The sequence below is a fragment of the Vanellus vanellus genome (assembly GCF_965231255.1).
Source record: "Vanellus vanellus genome assembly, chromosome: 4".
In the NCBI taxonomy this organism is placed as follows: Eukaryota; Metazoa; Chordata; class Aves; order Charadriiformes; family Charadriidae; genus Vanellus; species Vanellus vanellus.
Window position 1 is genome coordinate 56,812,823 of NC_138909.1, and position 16,242 is coordinate 56,829,064.

Consider the following 16,242-nt stretch of genomic DNA (forward strand, 5'->3'; position numbering starts at 1 on the left):
TTATGATGACATGCATGTCATTAAAAGATTAAAAGATATTTATTAAAGGACTGAATTTCTCATTTCATCTGCTACATAGTAGCCACTTAGATATTGCCTAGCTGAGACACTCATGAAGAGGGTCACAACAGGAGATTTCCCCACAAGGTTGTAAGAAAGAGCAAAGTCTAAAACTATACTGCTTCGTTATCAGGTTACAATTTTAGTATCACAAAAAAAAAAAAAAATCAAATTTCTCATGCAGGTCCTTTTCCTTATCAATGCTATGGCTAAAAGAATGCTATTGCATAGAGCGGCCTTGCTGAAACACTGCTGAACCTTGCTGGCAGTGAGTCAACATGATTTTCTCCTGTTTATGCTTCACATAAAAGAAAAAAGGGTGGAGTATGGTGCACTGGGCAGCATTAAAAGAGCAATACAGTGGAACGGCCGGTGCTTGAAAGTTGCAAAGCAACGCTGCCTAACAGGATACTCTTTTGACGCTGCTCAGGTGAATTACCCCAGCAGAACCATACCAGCAGCAAGCAGAGGTGAGCATGTTCATAGCTGATAATAGCTTGATCCGCTTTTGGCAAGGCCTGTTGCACAGGGATTTGGACTAATGTGTCACTTACCAGTGCGATTTCTGATTGTGATTATTCAGTCCCAGTGAAATAGCTCCCCATGTAGTCACGGTGCTGTGTTAGTCCGGAGCACAGAATGACTAGATAGTTCCACGAAGGTCTAACCTAAAGCAGTGCAATGAAGAAAAGGAGAATGTCTATGGTATTCTTTGGTTGGGATTCCAGTACTATTCATATGTGGTGAGAACAGTATGTAACAGACAAGGGAAATCTGATTTTACCGTCAATTGGTAGTGGCAGATGAACATGCAAACAAGGTAAAAATTAAGTGTTTCTTCCAGTTAGTTTTTCATAGTCTTTCTGAGGGTCTGAATGTGGTCAAATGTGGTAAAGGGTCCACATGGAGAGCAAGCTGGTTGTTCAGGGCAGTAGTCCAAGTTTGCAGGCAGAGCCAGGCAAGAAAAAGGAGATGAGACCTCGAATTGATCCGTAAGAAATCTGACAGAGGAACTTCAAAATGCTTTTTGACAGAGCTGATAGAAAAGCACAGTTCCAAGCTGTGGAGTTGGACACACTTCGCAAAGGGTGTAGATGTGACAGTGGTCATGACAGATGGCTGCTGGAAATGGTAACAAGAGGAAGACCTAGAAATGACAGTCAATGAGGCAAATGCAATCTACTTTCCTCTCCTGCCTTACCCAGCCTTTCTATTTATTCCAAGTGTTGGGAGCTCACGAAGATGATAAAAGAAAGAACTCCAGTTCTGTAACAAATTACACTACTACCATAAAAAGCCTTTAAGTAAAGAGAAAATGAAAGGATTTAATTACAGAGGGTGCAAGAAACCGCATCAGTACTAAAAGTGTTCTGACCTATCACTCACCATGAGGGTAAATGTATTTAATTGTGAAATATTATATCTGCATCTACCATTTGCCTATTATTTGCTCTATAAGACATTATCTGTTGATATACAGCTTAGTGTTCACTCATCTATTAATGAAAACTGATCCATGACTAAAATTTATAATCCTTAATAACCTTACATTACAAATATTCTTAGGATACTGTACAATTTGGCTATTGAAAATGGGTTAGCTTAAAGAGAATATAAGGGAAAGGTCATTGTCCCTAGTCTAGTCTTGATAGGAGTTATCTTACTAGAACAAATGTTTATGCCCTCAGGCCAAAGGAGGATGCTGAGCATCCATGAACGGGAACAGTCTCCCTGGACTTGCAAGAACCAGTACCTCTGTATGTCAGAGCTAAATTACGCCCCTCGGCTATTGCATTGGTATGTGTGCTCCAAGAGGCCATCTACACATCTTTCTACAACAGCTAGAAGAAAATATCAGGAGTGAAAGTGCATTAGTAAATTCGTCTAGGCAGGGATTTTCTACCTCATTATTTCCTTGTGGAATGAAACCAATCATCCAGAAGAAAAACTAATCAAATTCAGCAAAGGATTGAAACATTTTGCATGAGATCCGTCTCTCTATGATAACCCTTGTTCAGCAGAAATACGTGGTCCAGAGGAGAGGTCTTCTGCTGGTTAGTCCAGCTTTTCAACTACACAAGTGAGAATTTACAATGTTGTTTTTAAGTCTCAGCCAAACTGGAGATATCCTCGGGCTAAATTAGTGTTCTAATTTGCAGCCTGTGCAACTGCAGCCTTGTACTGTATTTGGTTTCTGAAATACCTTACCCAAATATATGTAATACCATACACTTACAGGTTCTTTTAATAGAGCCAAGTTCTTTCTGCCGTAAGTGAGAGTCCACTTTTCTTGGAATATGACATTTTTGTTAGTATTTAAATTAGATTTCTTGCACATTAATTAGCACATCTAGGGTATCAGCTGGTGAAATGTCTTTGGGAATTAGGCTAGCACTGAGAAAATCAGCCAAGCAGGAAACAAATATGTTGAAGAGGGGTGGTCTGCAGCCTGCTGAGGGAGGTATGCTTCATGCCTTCCTGCAACAATAATTCTGTAGCACCTGATTAATTGGGCTGTGGAGAAGTACAGATAGCTTCTGTAGACTTTAAACACAGTATCTTCTGCAAAGCTACCAATCTGTGCAGCGTACTTTGAAAGTGAAGGTGGGAGATAAAGTGGGGGAGCTGGTTGTGGAGTTTTGTTTTATTTCAAGAATAACAACAGTTATTTTCTTTGAAACAGGTTCATGATTACCTTAGGAGCAAGTTGTGTTCCCTCTATGAAAACGACTGCATCTTTGACAAGTTTGAATGTGCATGGAATGGATCAGACAGGTAATCCATCCTTATGTCTATCACTGCCTTCATTTAGCAAAGGAGCTCCCATATGATGGGGAACAATCAAAAAATAAAGTGTTACATGTGGTTATTTTCCACATCAATTTACATCTTCACACATCAGTGTTCAAGGTTGATAAAAGGTGTTTGGATACTGGTGTGGTTGTGTCTCTGACCTCATTAGACATGATGTATACCTTGTTAATCTTGGCTCATGCCTTAAGGGAAAAAAAAACTTTCAAATTTTGTCTGTTTTCACCCAAATCACAAGTAGGCTGCAAAAGTTAAAAAGAATGCTGCCAACTTGCACAGCCCCACCAACACACTTGGGAAGCTTGTGTGATCCTGTATTTACGCATGAGCTGCCTCAGAAATCCAGTTCATTTACTGGAAACAGAGGAGTGAGGAAAGGCAGTCACAGACACCCACTGATTCTCCACAAACTGCTGCCACCTTCCCACTGACATTAATGACGGTTTCTTCTGATACCTGCCCTCCATCAGAGCAATCCCTTTCCCTGTGCACTGAAGGGGAGGTCCTGGTTTTTATCTTGGATGTAATGTCTTGTTGAATATTTTCATTAGAAATATTGGCACAAGAAGCCAGAGAGTACAAGCGAGGATGAAATGTGCTAATGCCATAATGTTAGCAAATGGTGACAGTACTTTGGGGAGTAGGAATATTGTACAGGAAGAACCGGCAGCTGAGAGGACTGGGGTAATAAAAATGGATGAAATCCAAGAGTATAATGCAAGGTGAGGATTTTAGCTAAAAGAAAACGCAAACCTTCATCTTATCAGTTGGAAACAACTCACAGGGTCATTTGTATGCTAGGGGACTGTGGAAGGGGTTAGCAGTCTATGAAATGCATGTGAAAGAGAGCACGGGAGCCAATTTTGAACGGCACACAGTGGCTTCTGGCTGAGCAGAGCTAGGAGCCAAGAGGCGAAAGTTTGGCACTCGCTGAGAGCCTGGAACTGTGCCTTCAGCTCACTTAGCCTCTCATTTGGGACAGAGAAAAACGGTTCATCTCATTGTATTTGAAGCAGGCCTGTCCTCCTGGCCTGGGCAGGGACTATGAAACAGAGTGTGGGACAGCTGTGAGAAAGGCAAATATGGTCCTTGAATGGGCAAGACTGGGATATCCAGCAGAGAAAGGAGTAGTGGTGACATTATGTTAGGGCCTTATTCAAAGACCTTTGGACTGCATTTACACATTTCTTGTCCCTCGTCTCCAAGGTGGGTGAACTAATCAGGCAAATGGACAGCTGCTCTAAAGGGAGGAGAGGGCAGGAGTTTGGGTTTGTTCAGTTTAGCGAAAGAGAAGCCAAGATTATACTTGCTTCTGTTAAGTATATCAAGAAGGCATACATAGGGAGGAAGGGGCTCTAGCTGAGATAAATGTAAATGATAATGACACGACAGCAAATAGATATTGAATGACAACAGGTAATTATAGCTTGGAAATTAGAGGTAGCTCATACCTGTTCAGACAGTGACAGTGTGGAGCAGTCTTCCTGTCCGGAGTAGTGGAGATGTAAGAAGCCGAACTGTGTTGATGATGGTGCTCAGGAAATCTGTGAAAGCAGTTACATAAGACATTGGTTAAAATGACAAGTGTCTGAACTTGGAATTGCAGAATAAGGTCTCTTCCAGTCCTTTGTTCCACAAATGCAGGTAAAGTGTAATGCTGTACACTGTGCAAGGGGCATCTTCTCTTTGGACTACTTTCCTTTGCTCAGTTCCTGCACCTACCCAATGGAGAGATTCTGTCTTAACTAAGAAATAAAACTTTCACCTTGTATCGTTTATTATGAAAGTGAAACGATATAATTCCATTATCTCTGTTGTCCTTTACCCTCTGATAAGGGTAAAGTGTTTTTTGACAAGGATTAACTCAGTATTGAATGTCCCCTGTGATATAAACTGCTGTTCATTTAAAATTACATAGGTGGACTACATTGGGCAAAATACTTCCCAGATTGCTATGGCTGCAACTGGGGCACCAGCTGTTGTGGAAATGGCTTTGATATGGTCAGAAAGTGGGAATGATCCACAGAATTTTTAGGGGAAGATCTGGGGTTTGGGGCTTTTCTCTGAGCTTCCCAAACCCATGCACGAATGGATGTTTTAGCAGGGGGTTGTCTCAGTAAACCGGTTACTGCTTGAGTTTGGTCCTGCTAGTAATACCAAAATTAAAGCATTTCTTGGAAATATGGACAGTGCTGATCCCTGCCTAAATCTGGCACAGAACGACAGTGCAATCAAATAATTTAGATATTGTGAAACTCTGACAAAGATTCAGCGCCTTTCAGGTCCTTTCAAACCATTTTGCTTATCCTTGATGGGGATTCCCAGTGCATTGTACAGGATGGACAGCCACTTGTTCCCAGGCTCAGAGTCTTTCTCCTGTAGTCAAATGAACTGCTGCCACCCTCATCAGTGCAGTAAGACCACTCTCTGGATAGTTGCCTGGTAATAATAGAAATATTATTCAGTATCAGGATTTAAAGTGAGAATAATATTTTCATTCCTACTTGACAGATCAGAAAGATCAATGCAGTGAGTAATTATTAAGTGGGAACATTAGATTGTGAGGGCTTCATTTATTGTACTGCCCAGACACTGAGGCGTTGCTAGTCGTGCACAATTACCAAATCTGTCACTAAACACAATACACTGCACTTGATTGTGAGAAACTGTTAAGTAGAGTAGCTGGCAACATTTGACAAAAGACAAGGGTTCTCTTCAGTTCATCTGCTTCTTTTTAAAAGTCAAACTTATCAGCACTGATGTTCTTCTTTTGGTGAACATTCACTCTTCTGAGCTTCTTGCTTCTGTGTATGACAAGTACTGTATTGTTTTGCTACAAATTACAAGGAATATTTTTTTTGGTGGATCATAATTTAAATTATATTTGGGTAGCAGTAACTCTTAAAGAAAGTTCATTTGAATAGTAAGGTCACTCAATTTAATCCTTTTGTTAGGTATTTTTTTCAAAAGGACTACTGCTAAAGGTAAGCGATGCCAATTAACAACGGTACTCTTAAGAGATGCTGCAGCACAGTACTTACATTGTTAATATGTATACATCACAGTAATAACTGCAGTTCTAAACATGTTATTTTCATCTTTTGCAGACTTTAAAGCTACAGTGACAATGTAAAGTGACAGGATTGTTCAGTTAACAATGAAAGCATGTTTATTATTTAGGTGAAAATACTTTTTGTTAATTTTTGTCATTACTAAGGAGTTAATCTAGGCTATGATAGAACTTGATGGTGAGGCTGTTTACAAAAAAAATCAATGTACGTGAGCTCTGATTAGAACGTGATTGATGCTCAGTTACTCCAATGAACAGGAACTAATATGATCAGACAGAGCCGATTTCATTTGCTGAAGGGCACATTAATCACTATGTACTTTGGCAACAACAGTGGTCAGGGGAGGGAGTCAAGCAGGGGTCTTACACTAATTCAACCGGATGAGCACATATTATCTGTAGTTGAGTATATTACACTAAAATCATGATACCTTTAGTGTATGTACATCATTACATGATATGTAGAATATCTGAGCTCTATTTATACAGTGATTTAATTTAGTTCTTCCATTCACGTCCAAAGTCAAGTCTCCTAATAATGACCTTCATGACACTGTTTTCTTCCCACTGTCAACCGAACTCATTTTTTTCTTTCAGTTTTACCTCAACAATTAGCACTTTTTGCAGCTGTTTGTGAGTTAAAGAAGCCAGTAAAAGAAAAAAAATAATGTGGTAATTCTACATGGTAGTAAATGAATACCTTAATTACTATTCTTCTTTTAAGATTTCAAATGAATGGGTGTATGGGAACCATTGCAGGGAGACTTCTGAATACCATCACAATAAGTGATATGCTGTAAGCAGATGAGTGAAGTCACATACAACTGTTCAGTCAGTCCTTTCCTACTGAACTGTCATTCATTCCACCGAATATCCATCAGCCTTCACTCTAATCAGGTGGAATTGGCAGGTCGCAGTGGATAGGATGTTAACAGTCTATTCCTGCCTGGCAGCATGCTCCATGCTGGAGAGCTAGAAGACATAATTTTGTTCTCAAGGCTCAGCATGTCAAATATTAGCTTGGAAGGACTTGGGGATCCCCTGTTCTTATTCCCAGTCTTATCCCAGCCAGCTGTACCGGAGCACCACAACACTGAATCTGGTGTCTCAAGCTTTTCCATCAGCGTACTCCCCAGGAGATTTAAAGAACTTCCTTCTTTGTGATGGGGAGTCAGTTGCTTCACACAGCGCAGCATAAAGGAAAATTCCCCAATATGCTGGCAGGCCCCCACTGCTTGCAACAGTGCTTTCTCCTTTCCCTTTGTTGTAATAAATCTCATTTTTCATTCCTATGAAAAATGCTTTTGAAGAGTTTTTCTGGAACCAGTCCTTTCTTCTCATAAGGTCAGCTTGTCACAAAACCAGATCTGGTGGGCCCTGCTTGTCAGTCCCAGGAGACTGCAAATGTGCTGTTCTGTGCTGCTACATATGCTAGTGAAATCTTGCATAGTTAGGGGCTCAAAATATAATTGGGGAGACAGTTTCAGGTCAAAGAAATGGTCCCTTTGCATACTGGGTGCCTTGAGAGACTGCTTTGCAGAGGTTTGCAAGTCTGGAGGCAGGCTCTGGTGGAAGCTGCTCTCCGAGTCTCCTCCCCTCACGCCTGCTTGGATTCCATGTCCTGCCTCTCTCGCCTCAGGACATGATGTTCTGCTGCCGCATTTGCAGTGAGGGGCAGGTTAGCTGGGCTGGTTTAGTTTTTCTCTCATCCTTAAGCCTGATGTGTCCTTGAAGCCCTGCCCAGTCCAGTCACACCATCCCGTGGCTTCCATGGTCTCTCGAGCAACAGTGAAGGAGGGGAACTATGACATGAGCTGAATTTCTCCGGACAATAGACATCTGCAGGTGAATAAAAATTTCTGTGCATCTAGGAAGACTAATTTGGGCCAGAGCTAGACCAAAAGTTATTATGAAAGAGTCTTTAAAAAACAACAAAACCAGCACAAAACAACGTGAAGCGAGTATAGTTTGGTTTTTAACTAATGGTGTCCCCAGAGCTTCAGGGCAAACCCTGACATCCAGAAAGGCAGCTGAATGGAGCAATTTTGATAAAAACTGTCGTGTGCAAGGATGGCCGTGACATGGATGACATTTAAGAGCTTGGCTAGCAATAAAGAAATCTGAACAAAGTATAGGAATAACAGATATGAGAAAGACAGAGGTATGCCAGTTCTTAGTGACGGACATGCTTGATGAAATCTCAATGCCTAAAAAATATTGTGGAAGGTCTCATTGCAGTTTAGTACAAATTATGAAATCCTATTCAGATATCCTTGAGGTTGGTGAAGTAGGGAATTTGTTGACCTTCCAAAAGGAACAGAACTTTTTAGAGGGGAAAGCCATGTACTGAAGCATTTCATTTAACAAAGAGTCATTACCAAAAACAAAATATCGAGAGCCAGATGTTTTAAAGAATTAAGATGCTTAAAGATGCTGAAGCCATCAACAGTTGATAGGGTGCTTCTGTAGATGCTAAAACTCTAAATTAAAACTAAATTAAACGTCAGTGGTACAACTGCTGGTGTCATGCAAAATGAAAATATTTTGAAAATTGTCCGTAAATGTGTGCTGGTTTAATTTCGTGTATTCTTCTTACAATGCAAGCAGGAAGAACTTTTCTACTCAAATCCTTTGCTCCAGAGAATTTTACAGATTGGAAATTTACTTTTTTAAGAAGTACCTTACCTGAAATATTGCTGGCTACCAGATAAGCTCCGCACAGGGTGAAGAAACCTGAACCAAGTGGGTACTGTACAGAGGGAGCAGTTAATGTTCTGCTCATTTTGAAATAACCACTTCTGCCCAAATGGGCTTTAGTTCCTGGGAATTTGCCAGAAGGTCATCAAGGTCTGGGTTGTGATTGCCCAGCTGAAAAGCAGATTGCTCACATGGTTGCATGGAAACCCCTTTTTTACAGCCCTTGGCAAGAATAAAAATTCCTGCAAAATAGACAACCAGCAGTGTTTTTCCTTCCCTGCATCCCCTGGTAAGCTGCTCTGTGACCAGCGCAGCCCTGCAGATCTCCCGGCATCCTGACATCTCTGGTGCCACAACCTGCACTACCAAATTCCTGCCAGATTCAAGAGCGCAGGAGCCAGTCATTTGTGTGTGGTGAGAGAGAAGACCCGGCCACCAGCTCATTTCTCCAGCCTTCACCCCAAAGGAGAAGGCAAGGATGAAGCCCAAAACCCTTGAGAGCCGAGCGAGTTGTCTGTGAGAGTAAGCAAGGCTGTAGGTAGTGGGAGATCACAAAGAGTGAGCAGCGAGACCTCCAAAAGTAAAATGGAGAGGTGAAAGGGGGAAAAAGGGAACAGAGACAGGGAAATGACAAAGTGGAGCAAAAGAGACAGGACAGAGCGGAGAATGGAGCATGAAGGTAAGGAGGATACTTCACTGGCAGGAGAGAGAGAAGTAGATAAGGTGTTTTTTAAAAATTGTAGAGCAGGATAGAGGGAAATGGAAAAAGGGGAGGGGAGAAGGAAGAGAAGGGGAAAGGAAGACCTACCTGGAAAGTGTGGTAAAGACCACATTGGAGGGGAAGAAAGAGAAAAAAGAACAGAATGGCAACTAGGGAGGGAGTAAGACGGAAGTCAATTGATAAAAGTAGGATTGGTCTACACTGGGGTTTTCTCCTTCCCTTTTACCTTCTGTAAGAATACATTTGTCCTGCTTGAAAAGAAAAAAAAAGAAAAAGGACAAGACTTTGGGCCATAGCGACCCTGCATGAGGACTGAAGTATGGCACTGAGATGCCTCGGATTGCGTCATTAATAAGCAGGAATGCCGCTGCGTCAGTGCAAGCTGGACGAATTAGTAGCATTCTGTGTTGTCATTCAAAACACATGTACCTGAAGAATTGCCAGAAACCCTCAGACCTTGCTTGGAGTAGCTCTAAAAGAGGGAGCGCAAAGTGCTCCGTGTGCTCTGCAGAGTAGCACCATGTGGAGGGAAGAAGGTGTTCCCCTCGTGGGACAGCGCGGGAGGGTTAGTGTGGAGCTGTGCGAATGTATTTGGGGCTCTGCAGATACAGGGTGTTGCCTCTCCTTCCAGAGCACTGGCGAGGCTGCCAATGCATGAAATATAGACAGCAATAGCCACGTCGCTGCCATTGGGGGCTTTTCCTGCTTTTTTTTCTTTTTTTTTTTCCTTTTTAAAAATTATTATTTTTCAGTCATGCTGCCTGTAGCGGTGGTGGTTTGAGCTGGGTACAGTCTATCAGCAGCTTTGCTCCAGCCTGAGCTATCAGTACGCCGCTCCTCAGGGTGCACTGGAGTGTGTTCTGCATCCTAAATACCCCTGCATGCCTGAGATGATGGTACCTCTGACCATGTGTAGCATGACTTGTAAACCTGCTTTCTAAATAAAATTAAAGGTGGTTAGGCAGAGCTTTTCTGGGCTGCTCCCTTACACACCTATGAATTAGTGTGGGGTGTTTTGGGTGAGGGGCTTTGATTGGTTTCTTGAACCATCCTTGCTTGCAGGGGTTTTGTGCAAGCACTCATCATAACACTGCTGTGCAGAGCAGAGTCTGGAAATACAGAACAGGCTCTTCCTATACTCAGCTACAATTTTTATTCTAATATATATATATAAATTCTCCTTATCGCATAGAGTCCAGTATTGTACATTATATTTTCCTAAATGGGAATAAATTGCAGGCTTACATCTAGTTCTCACTGTCTTTTATTGTTATTTTAAGCAGCAGGTAAGGTTATAATCCATCTGTGTTTGTGACCTTGAACAAGAATGGGCACTTTCTCATTTACATAATGCTATTTTTTACTGAGCCATTAAACTGCGGAAAAACAGGGCCAGCATGAAACATAGTCATCTACATATGTTAAAAAAAAATAACTGCAGTAAATCCAACTGAAGAAAGCAGACTTTTAAAAATAGGCGAGTTCAAGAAATTAAAAAGCAAATGGACTGTAAAGGCAGTTTCCCTGCAAGCAGAACCTCCTAAAATCATATTCTAGACAAACACCTCTCTGTGCATTTGGTGCACTGGTGCTCTGCCTGCATGAAAACTGCTCCCCTGAGAGTTCCTCTGCCTTCAGCGGGAGGGATGCTCCTCTTTCCCCTGGCACCCACAGCTCTGCAGCCCGTGGCATGGGGTGCCCCAGCGTTACGAACCTCCTTCAAAATTTGCCTGGGGAGGAAAAAAAACAAACACCAGTACTGTGCTGGGCTGTTTGCATCACACATTGTGTATGTTAGGGCTGGAGTATGAAATAACCTTGACTTTTTCATGTTGTGAATAACCATTACAGCAGGAGCTGTAATGACAAGACATGGTGATTTGGAAGGAGTGAAACATTAGATTTACTGCTGTTGATTCAATTTCTGAAACGGGCACTAATCTTGATCAATAGGCTTTCTGCAGCTTCTGGGATACGTTTTATCAAGCTGTCACGCTGACTCTTTTGGGATTTTTTAGCTTGTGAGATGGTTAACTTGTGCCTTACTAAGCGGGATTGTGCCAGGGCCTTTGTGGGTAGAGAAGGTGAGGGAACCCTCGCTGGAGACAACCCGAGGGCAGGCGCTGCTTCTGGATAGCAGCGAAGCAGCTCCCTGCCAGGGCTGGATGCAGCTTCGGATGGACAACTGCCTCTGTTGCCCATCCCCAAACTCAGCGGCAGAGCAGCGGTGCAGCCAGCGGTGTGCTGCCTGCAGACCTCAGGAAAGCATCCCCTCGCCAGGGTGAAGGCTGTAGGTGAGCTGTTGCTGGGGGCAGTGCGTGCTGTGTCTCTGTGCTACCGCCTCTCTCCTTTGCAGCAGTTTCCTTGAGCGTTTCAGGAGCTGCAAAAAGCTCAGTGTGGAATCAGCTGTCATCAAACTCTGGTATGCCACCAGCAAAGATGGAAGCAGGATGGAGCTGGCAGTCCTGCTAGGGATTCATAGCGTACAAATCCAGCTCGCCCGCCCTGGTTACCCTACAGTGGCTCTGAAGCGAGTGGAGCTGCTGTCACTTGCATAGTAGCTGTAGTGCAAAAGCGGTTAGCTGCACAGCTCCCGTTAGTGCGTCTTTCGGTATATTATTCATTTGTATTACGGTAGCTCCTAATGGCCCCAAATGAGATCAAGGCCACGCTGGCTGGAGGCTGTGCACATACTGTAAGACAGCTCCTGAATCCAGGAGCATCTAATCTAATCAGCTAGTGAGCGTCTGTACGGCAGAGTACAATTTATGCCTTCGACTTCTCCCACGGTTGCATATGCCATGGCTTCCTGGCCAGTATGCTGCTCGATGCAGATTCCCCCCAAGTGGGGAACAACAGCAGAGTGCTAAAGCGACCGTCATTTGAGATGGAGGTTGGTTTATTAAATGTGAAGCACACAAAATATGCTCTGTTGGGCTGTACTAGAAGGGCAAATAGTTCCTGATTGCCTGAGTCTTAGAACTGTACAGCTTTTTCCTGTGGAGACCTGACCAGTCAGGTGGATTCCCCTTCCAGAATGGAAATTCAGAAAGAACACCCTATTTGGGGCTGAGACAGGAGAGTAGAGCGTGGCCCTGGCTTCGCATATGGAAAAAGTTCACAGGGGATGAGCTTTTGAACAAGGCTCTGAAACCAATGATTATGCTAATCCAATAACCTGAGGGCCATGGATGAAATCCTGAATTCATTAAAGTTAGTGACAAAATATCCTCCCCGAGGGACTGGGGGAACGAAGCAACTGGCAATCCATTATTTCAAACTACAAGCTGATTAATGGGGTAATTTTTATACAGATCAAGGGATATTTTCCGTCCCTTTCTCCCAGACCCAGAAACATAGCCTGACTTGAAGCTTCATTCAAACTTCATACAGGAGGTGACAGAGTCCTGTTTATCGATGTGTTTATTTCTAGGAAGTGTTGCAGATAGATACAAATTTTAATGGTGTCTAGACTTGCAAGGTCTGTGGCTTCAGAAGCGAAACAAATTTACTTGTGCAAACTCGGTGTCATTTTTTCAGAACCTTTCAAAATACCTTTCTTCAAAATACTCACTAAAATAGATAATTATGTACTAAATGTTGCTCTTGTATCACAAGGTTTGAGATTTAAAGACTTTTTCTGGAATCTCAGCTGTCAGAAAAGGTAAAGCTCTGGAGAAAGAAAAAAGACTGAAATATATGACCCTTAAAAGCTCATAAAAAGCTGGAAGGTGATTAAAACTAACTTATTAAAACATATTACTTTTACTGTCTTGCAAGGTCAGTCTCATGATGTCAGGGTCCTGACATTTGTGCTTGCTTCAGCATGCCAGTTTTGGGGCAACTGTAATTTTCATTGAATACTGTAATAGGGAAAGGGAAGACATTGGTAGAAGCTATTCACTCTGGGGAGTATTGGGACAAATCCTGGTTTATATGGTTTCCTGGCTGAAACCAGAAGATGTCTAATCTTAAAGTTAAAGCTCAACTGTCCAGATCCAGTCATGTTAGTAGATATACCACAAGCTGCTGCTCTTTAATTTTGTCTTTGTTTCTCTCTCTCTCTCTCTCTCTCTCTCTCTCTCTCTCTCTCTCTCTCTTTTTCTCTATACAGTGTGATAATGACAGGTGCATATAACAACTTTTTTCGAATGTTTGACCGAAATACCAAGCGGGATGTTACCTTGGAGGCATCCCGAGAGAGCAGTAAACCACGAGCTATTCTTAAGCCCCGGAGAGTCTGTGTCGGAGGCAAACGGAGGAAAGATGACATCAGTGTTGACAGTTTGGACTTTACTAAGAAGATCTTGCACACAGCGTGGCACCCAACTGAGAACATCATTGCTATAGCAGCGACAAACAATCTGTACATATTTCAGGATAAAGTGAACTCAGAAATGCACTAGATTTATCAATATCCCTCTATATTTACAAACCAGCCTCTTGAGAGTTGTAGAAGGATGTGATCTTCACAAAAATTGTGGCTTCTGTGGTGGGATTTGTAGGTTGCATCCTTTCATCCCTCAGCCTGTATCATTATTGGTGGCAAGCCAACTATTTTCCATCACTGCAACTGTATGAGTAAAAGGCACGACTGCAAATCCAGTTCTGTGGTCTGTATTGGTTCCTTTAAACAAACAGGGGTATTTATACATTTTGGGGGTGTTCCTGAGGAGGGCTGAGACTCCTCCGTCAGTCCTTTCGAGCCTCTCAGTGGTTCACAGGACCATGCTGTTCTGGTGCACTGCCTGCTTTTGCAGTCCACAGCATTTACCACATTGTTAGAGCTTTTTGCCTCAATCTCTTGATTATTTTTTTTTTTCAGTAGCATTTTCCTGTCTTTCAATTAAGCCAAACCTGTTCGAGTGAATGAGTAGCCACATCCCTTTAGAGCACGTGGCACATTGGAGGGGCCTCATGACAATTATAAGTGGAAGCAGAATCCCAGCTGGTGGAAGGCTGCCCTGTCTCACCCATCCCATTCCCTTCTTTACAACACCCTCTTATGTATTTATTTATTCACTTTACTAACTTTTGTGCTTCAACTTCCCAAGTGAGTAAGTGACAGAATGGCATAGTTACTCAACCAGCTTATTTTAAGAATTTCATTCTCCATAGATCTCTTTGCTCTGTTTAAAACGGTAACTAGTATCTTCATCACATGGAGGACTATTAAAAATCTTGGTATTGCCACCCCAGAGGGACTGGCTGGTCAGACACAGCCTGGCAGTTGACACGCTAACCTGTCCTACCGTTTGGGGGTTGGAGTTCTGGAAACTTTGGCTAGAAGTACTGTCCTTGAAAGCAACGATGGACTTCAGTGGGAATAAAGCTACGTCTCTGCTAGACGCTTCAGAAAGTCCCTTGTTTGTTGATTGCAGCATGGTTATTTTAATCCTGGCCTTTGGGGAATACAGGCAATGCCCTGGTATCTGTAACTGTAAAAAGAATGGTAGTGGGAGATGCAGCACTGCTCAGTGACTTTTAACGCTTTTAAATGAGGCCACTGCTGGGCGACAAAGTTATTCCTGGAGCAACATGAAAAACCAAAAACCAGTGTTAGATCTATCTCTGTTTTAAAAATGAATAGTGATGTAAATGGAAAAGGAAAGTGCGTGCAATCGGTGTAGTGCATGCAGGAATTACATGGGAACACTGCAGTGGGCGGGGAGTCCTCTTAATCCAGGAAAAGAAAGTTCTGCTGCATCCCTAATAGCTCTGGCAGAAAAAATAATGTCCCAAAGGATTTCTCCTCAAACCACGAACAAAAGAGCACAACTCAGATGACCTGCTAGTCTGCCCATATTAAAACTCCTCAGAAAAAAAAAAAAAAAAAAGTCTTTAAGCCATGATGCACTGATTTCTTGGTAAGTGGAGAATGTACTGATGAAGGGATCCGCATGCTTTTATATTTTGCTTTGAGGGAAAGCGTGGGTAAAAATCGGCTTACAAGAACTAAAAAAACAAAGTCTACAGCTTTTATATGACATCTTAACACAACACATGAAACCTGTATGTTTGAAGTTTTCTAGATCAATGCTGTATATTTTGTGTGTAGAAGCACAAACGCCTGTGCATCAGTTTCCAGCCGCACTAAACACATACGGTATGAAATGTGTAGGTTAATTTTAAAGGGAATGAGGAATGTTTCTTTATAAAATACCGTATGCTGTACCTGGCATGGACAGTATATGTACATATTTATTCTAATGAAATTTAACAAAATTGCTTTTCTTTTTTTTTTTTTTTCCTTGTAAAAAGGTTTAAGAATGTGGTAAATTGTATAGCAAACTTGTTAATGCCAAACTACTGCTTCAAGGGTGTCATACGATTTCTTTGACTTTTGGCCTCCTCCATTAACCTTTGCAGCTCAAGCAAAAAGTGCTATCAGCTCATATTGGCATTTACAGCTAGAAGTACTGTAAAGCATATATTTAGCTTTTAACATTCTCGAGTAAGATTCTATAGATAGCTTATTATAAAAGCAGATCTTAATACAACAATTTTTTGTTTTTAATTTGAAGTACCTTACTCTGTTACAGCTTTGGGTACCAAAAAAGAACACGTTAAAATTAAATAAAGAAATATATCTTTGGAGCTTTATAAAACTAATGAAATACCCAACCAAAATACCATGAAGTGATTATAGAGGAAATAAATAGAAACCTTTCAAAGACCAGTATTCCATTCCTGTCTGTGACATCGCTACTGCAGATTGGTTTCCTGGTTTCTTGAATGTATGGAAAGTTAACATCGTCATTGTGAACGTTTCCAACTTTCTTTCTCTTTAGTTTGAGCTTTCAGTGGTGTAGAGTAAGTGATGGTAAAGTTGGTAAATCTGATTGTTTTGAAAGCTGTTGTTCATGGCTGCATTCTTTGTGTT

At 41.9% G+C, this 16,242-nt stretch overlaps 1 protein-coding gene across 1 annotated transcript in view; it reads left to right on the forward strand.

Moving 5' to 3' along the window:
- PPP2R2C (protein phosphatase 2 regulatory subunit Bgamma) overlaps positions 1-13,864 on the forward strand; it is a gene marked incomplete at its 5' end in the record, with an annotated part of 196,135 nt that extends 182,271 nt beyond the window's left edge. Inside the window, 2 exon segments of the mRNA XM_082482560.1 lie at positions 2,744-2,835; positions 13,474-13,864. Of these exon segments, the coding sequence (XP_082338686.1) occupies positions 2,744-2,835; positions 13,474-13,765 (384 nt within the window). The 3' untranslated portion in view covers positions 13,766-13,864.
- Positions 13,865-16,242: the final 2,378 nt, after the last annotated feature.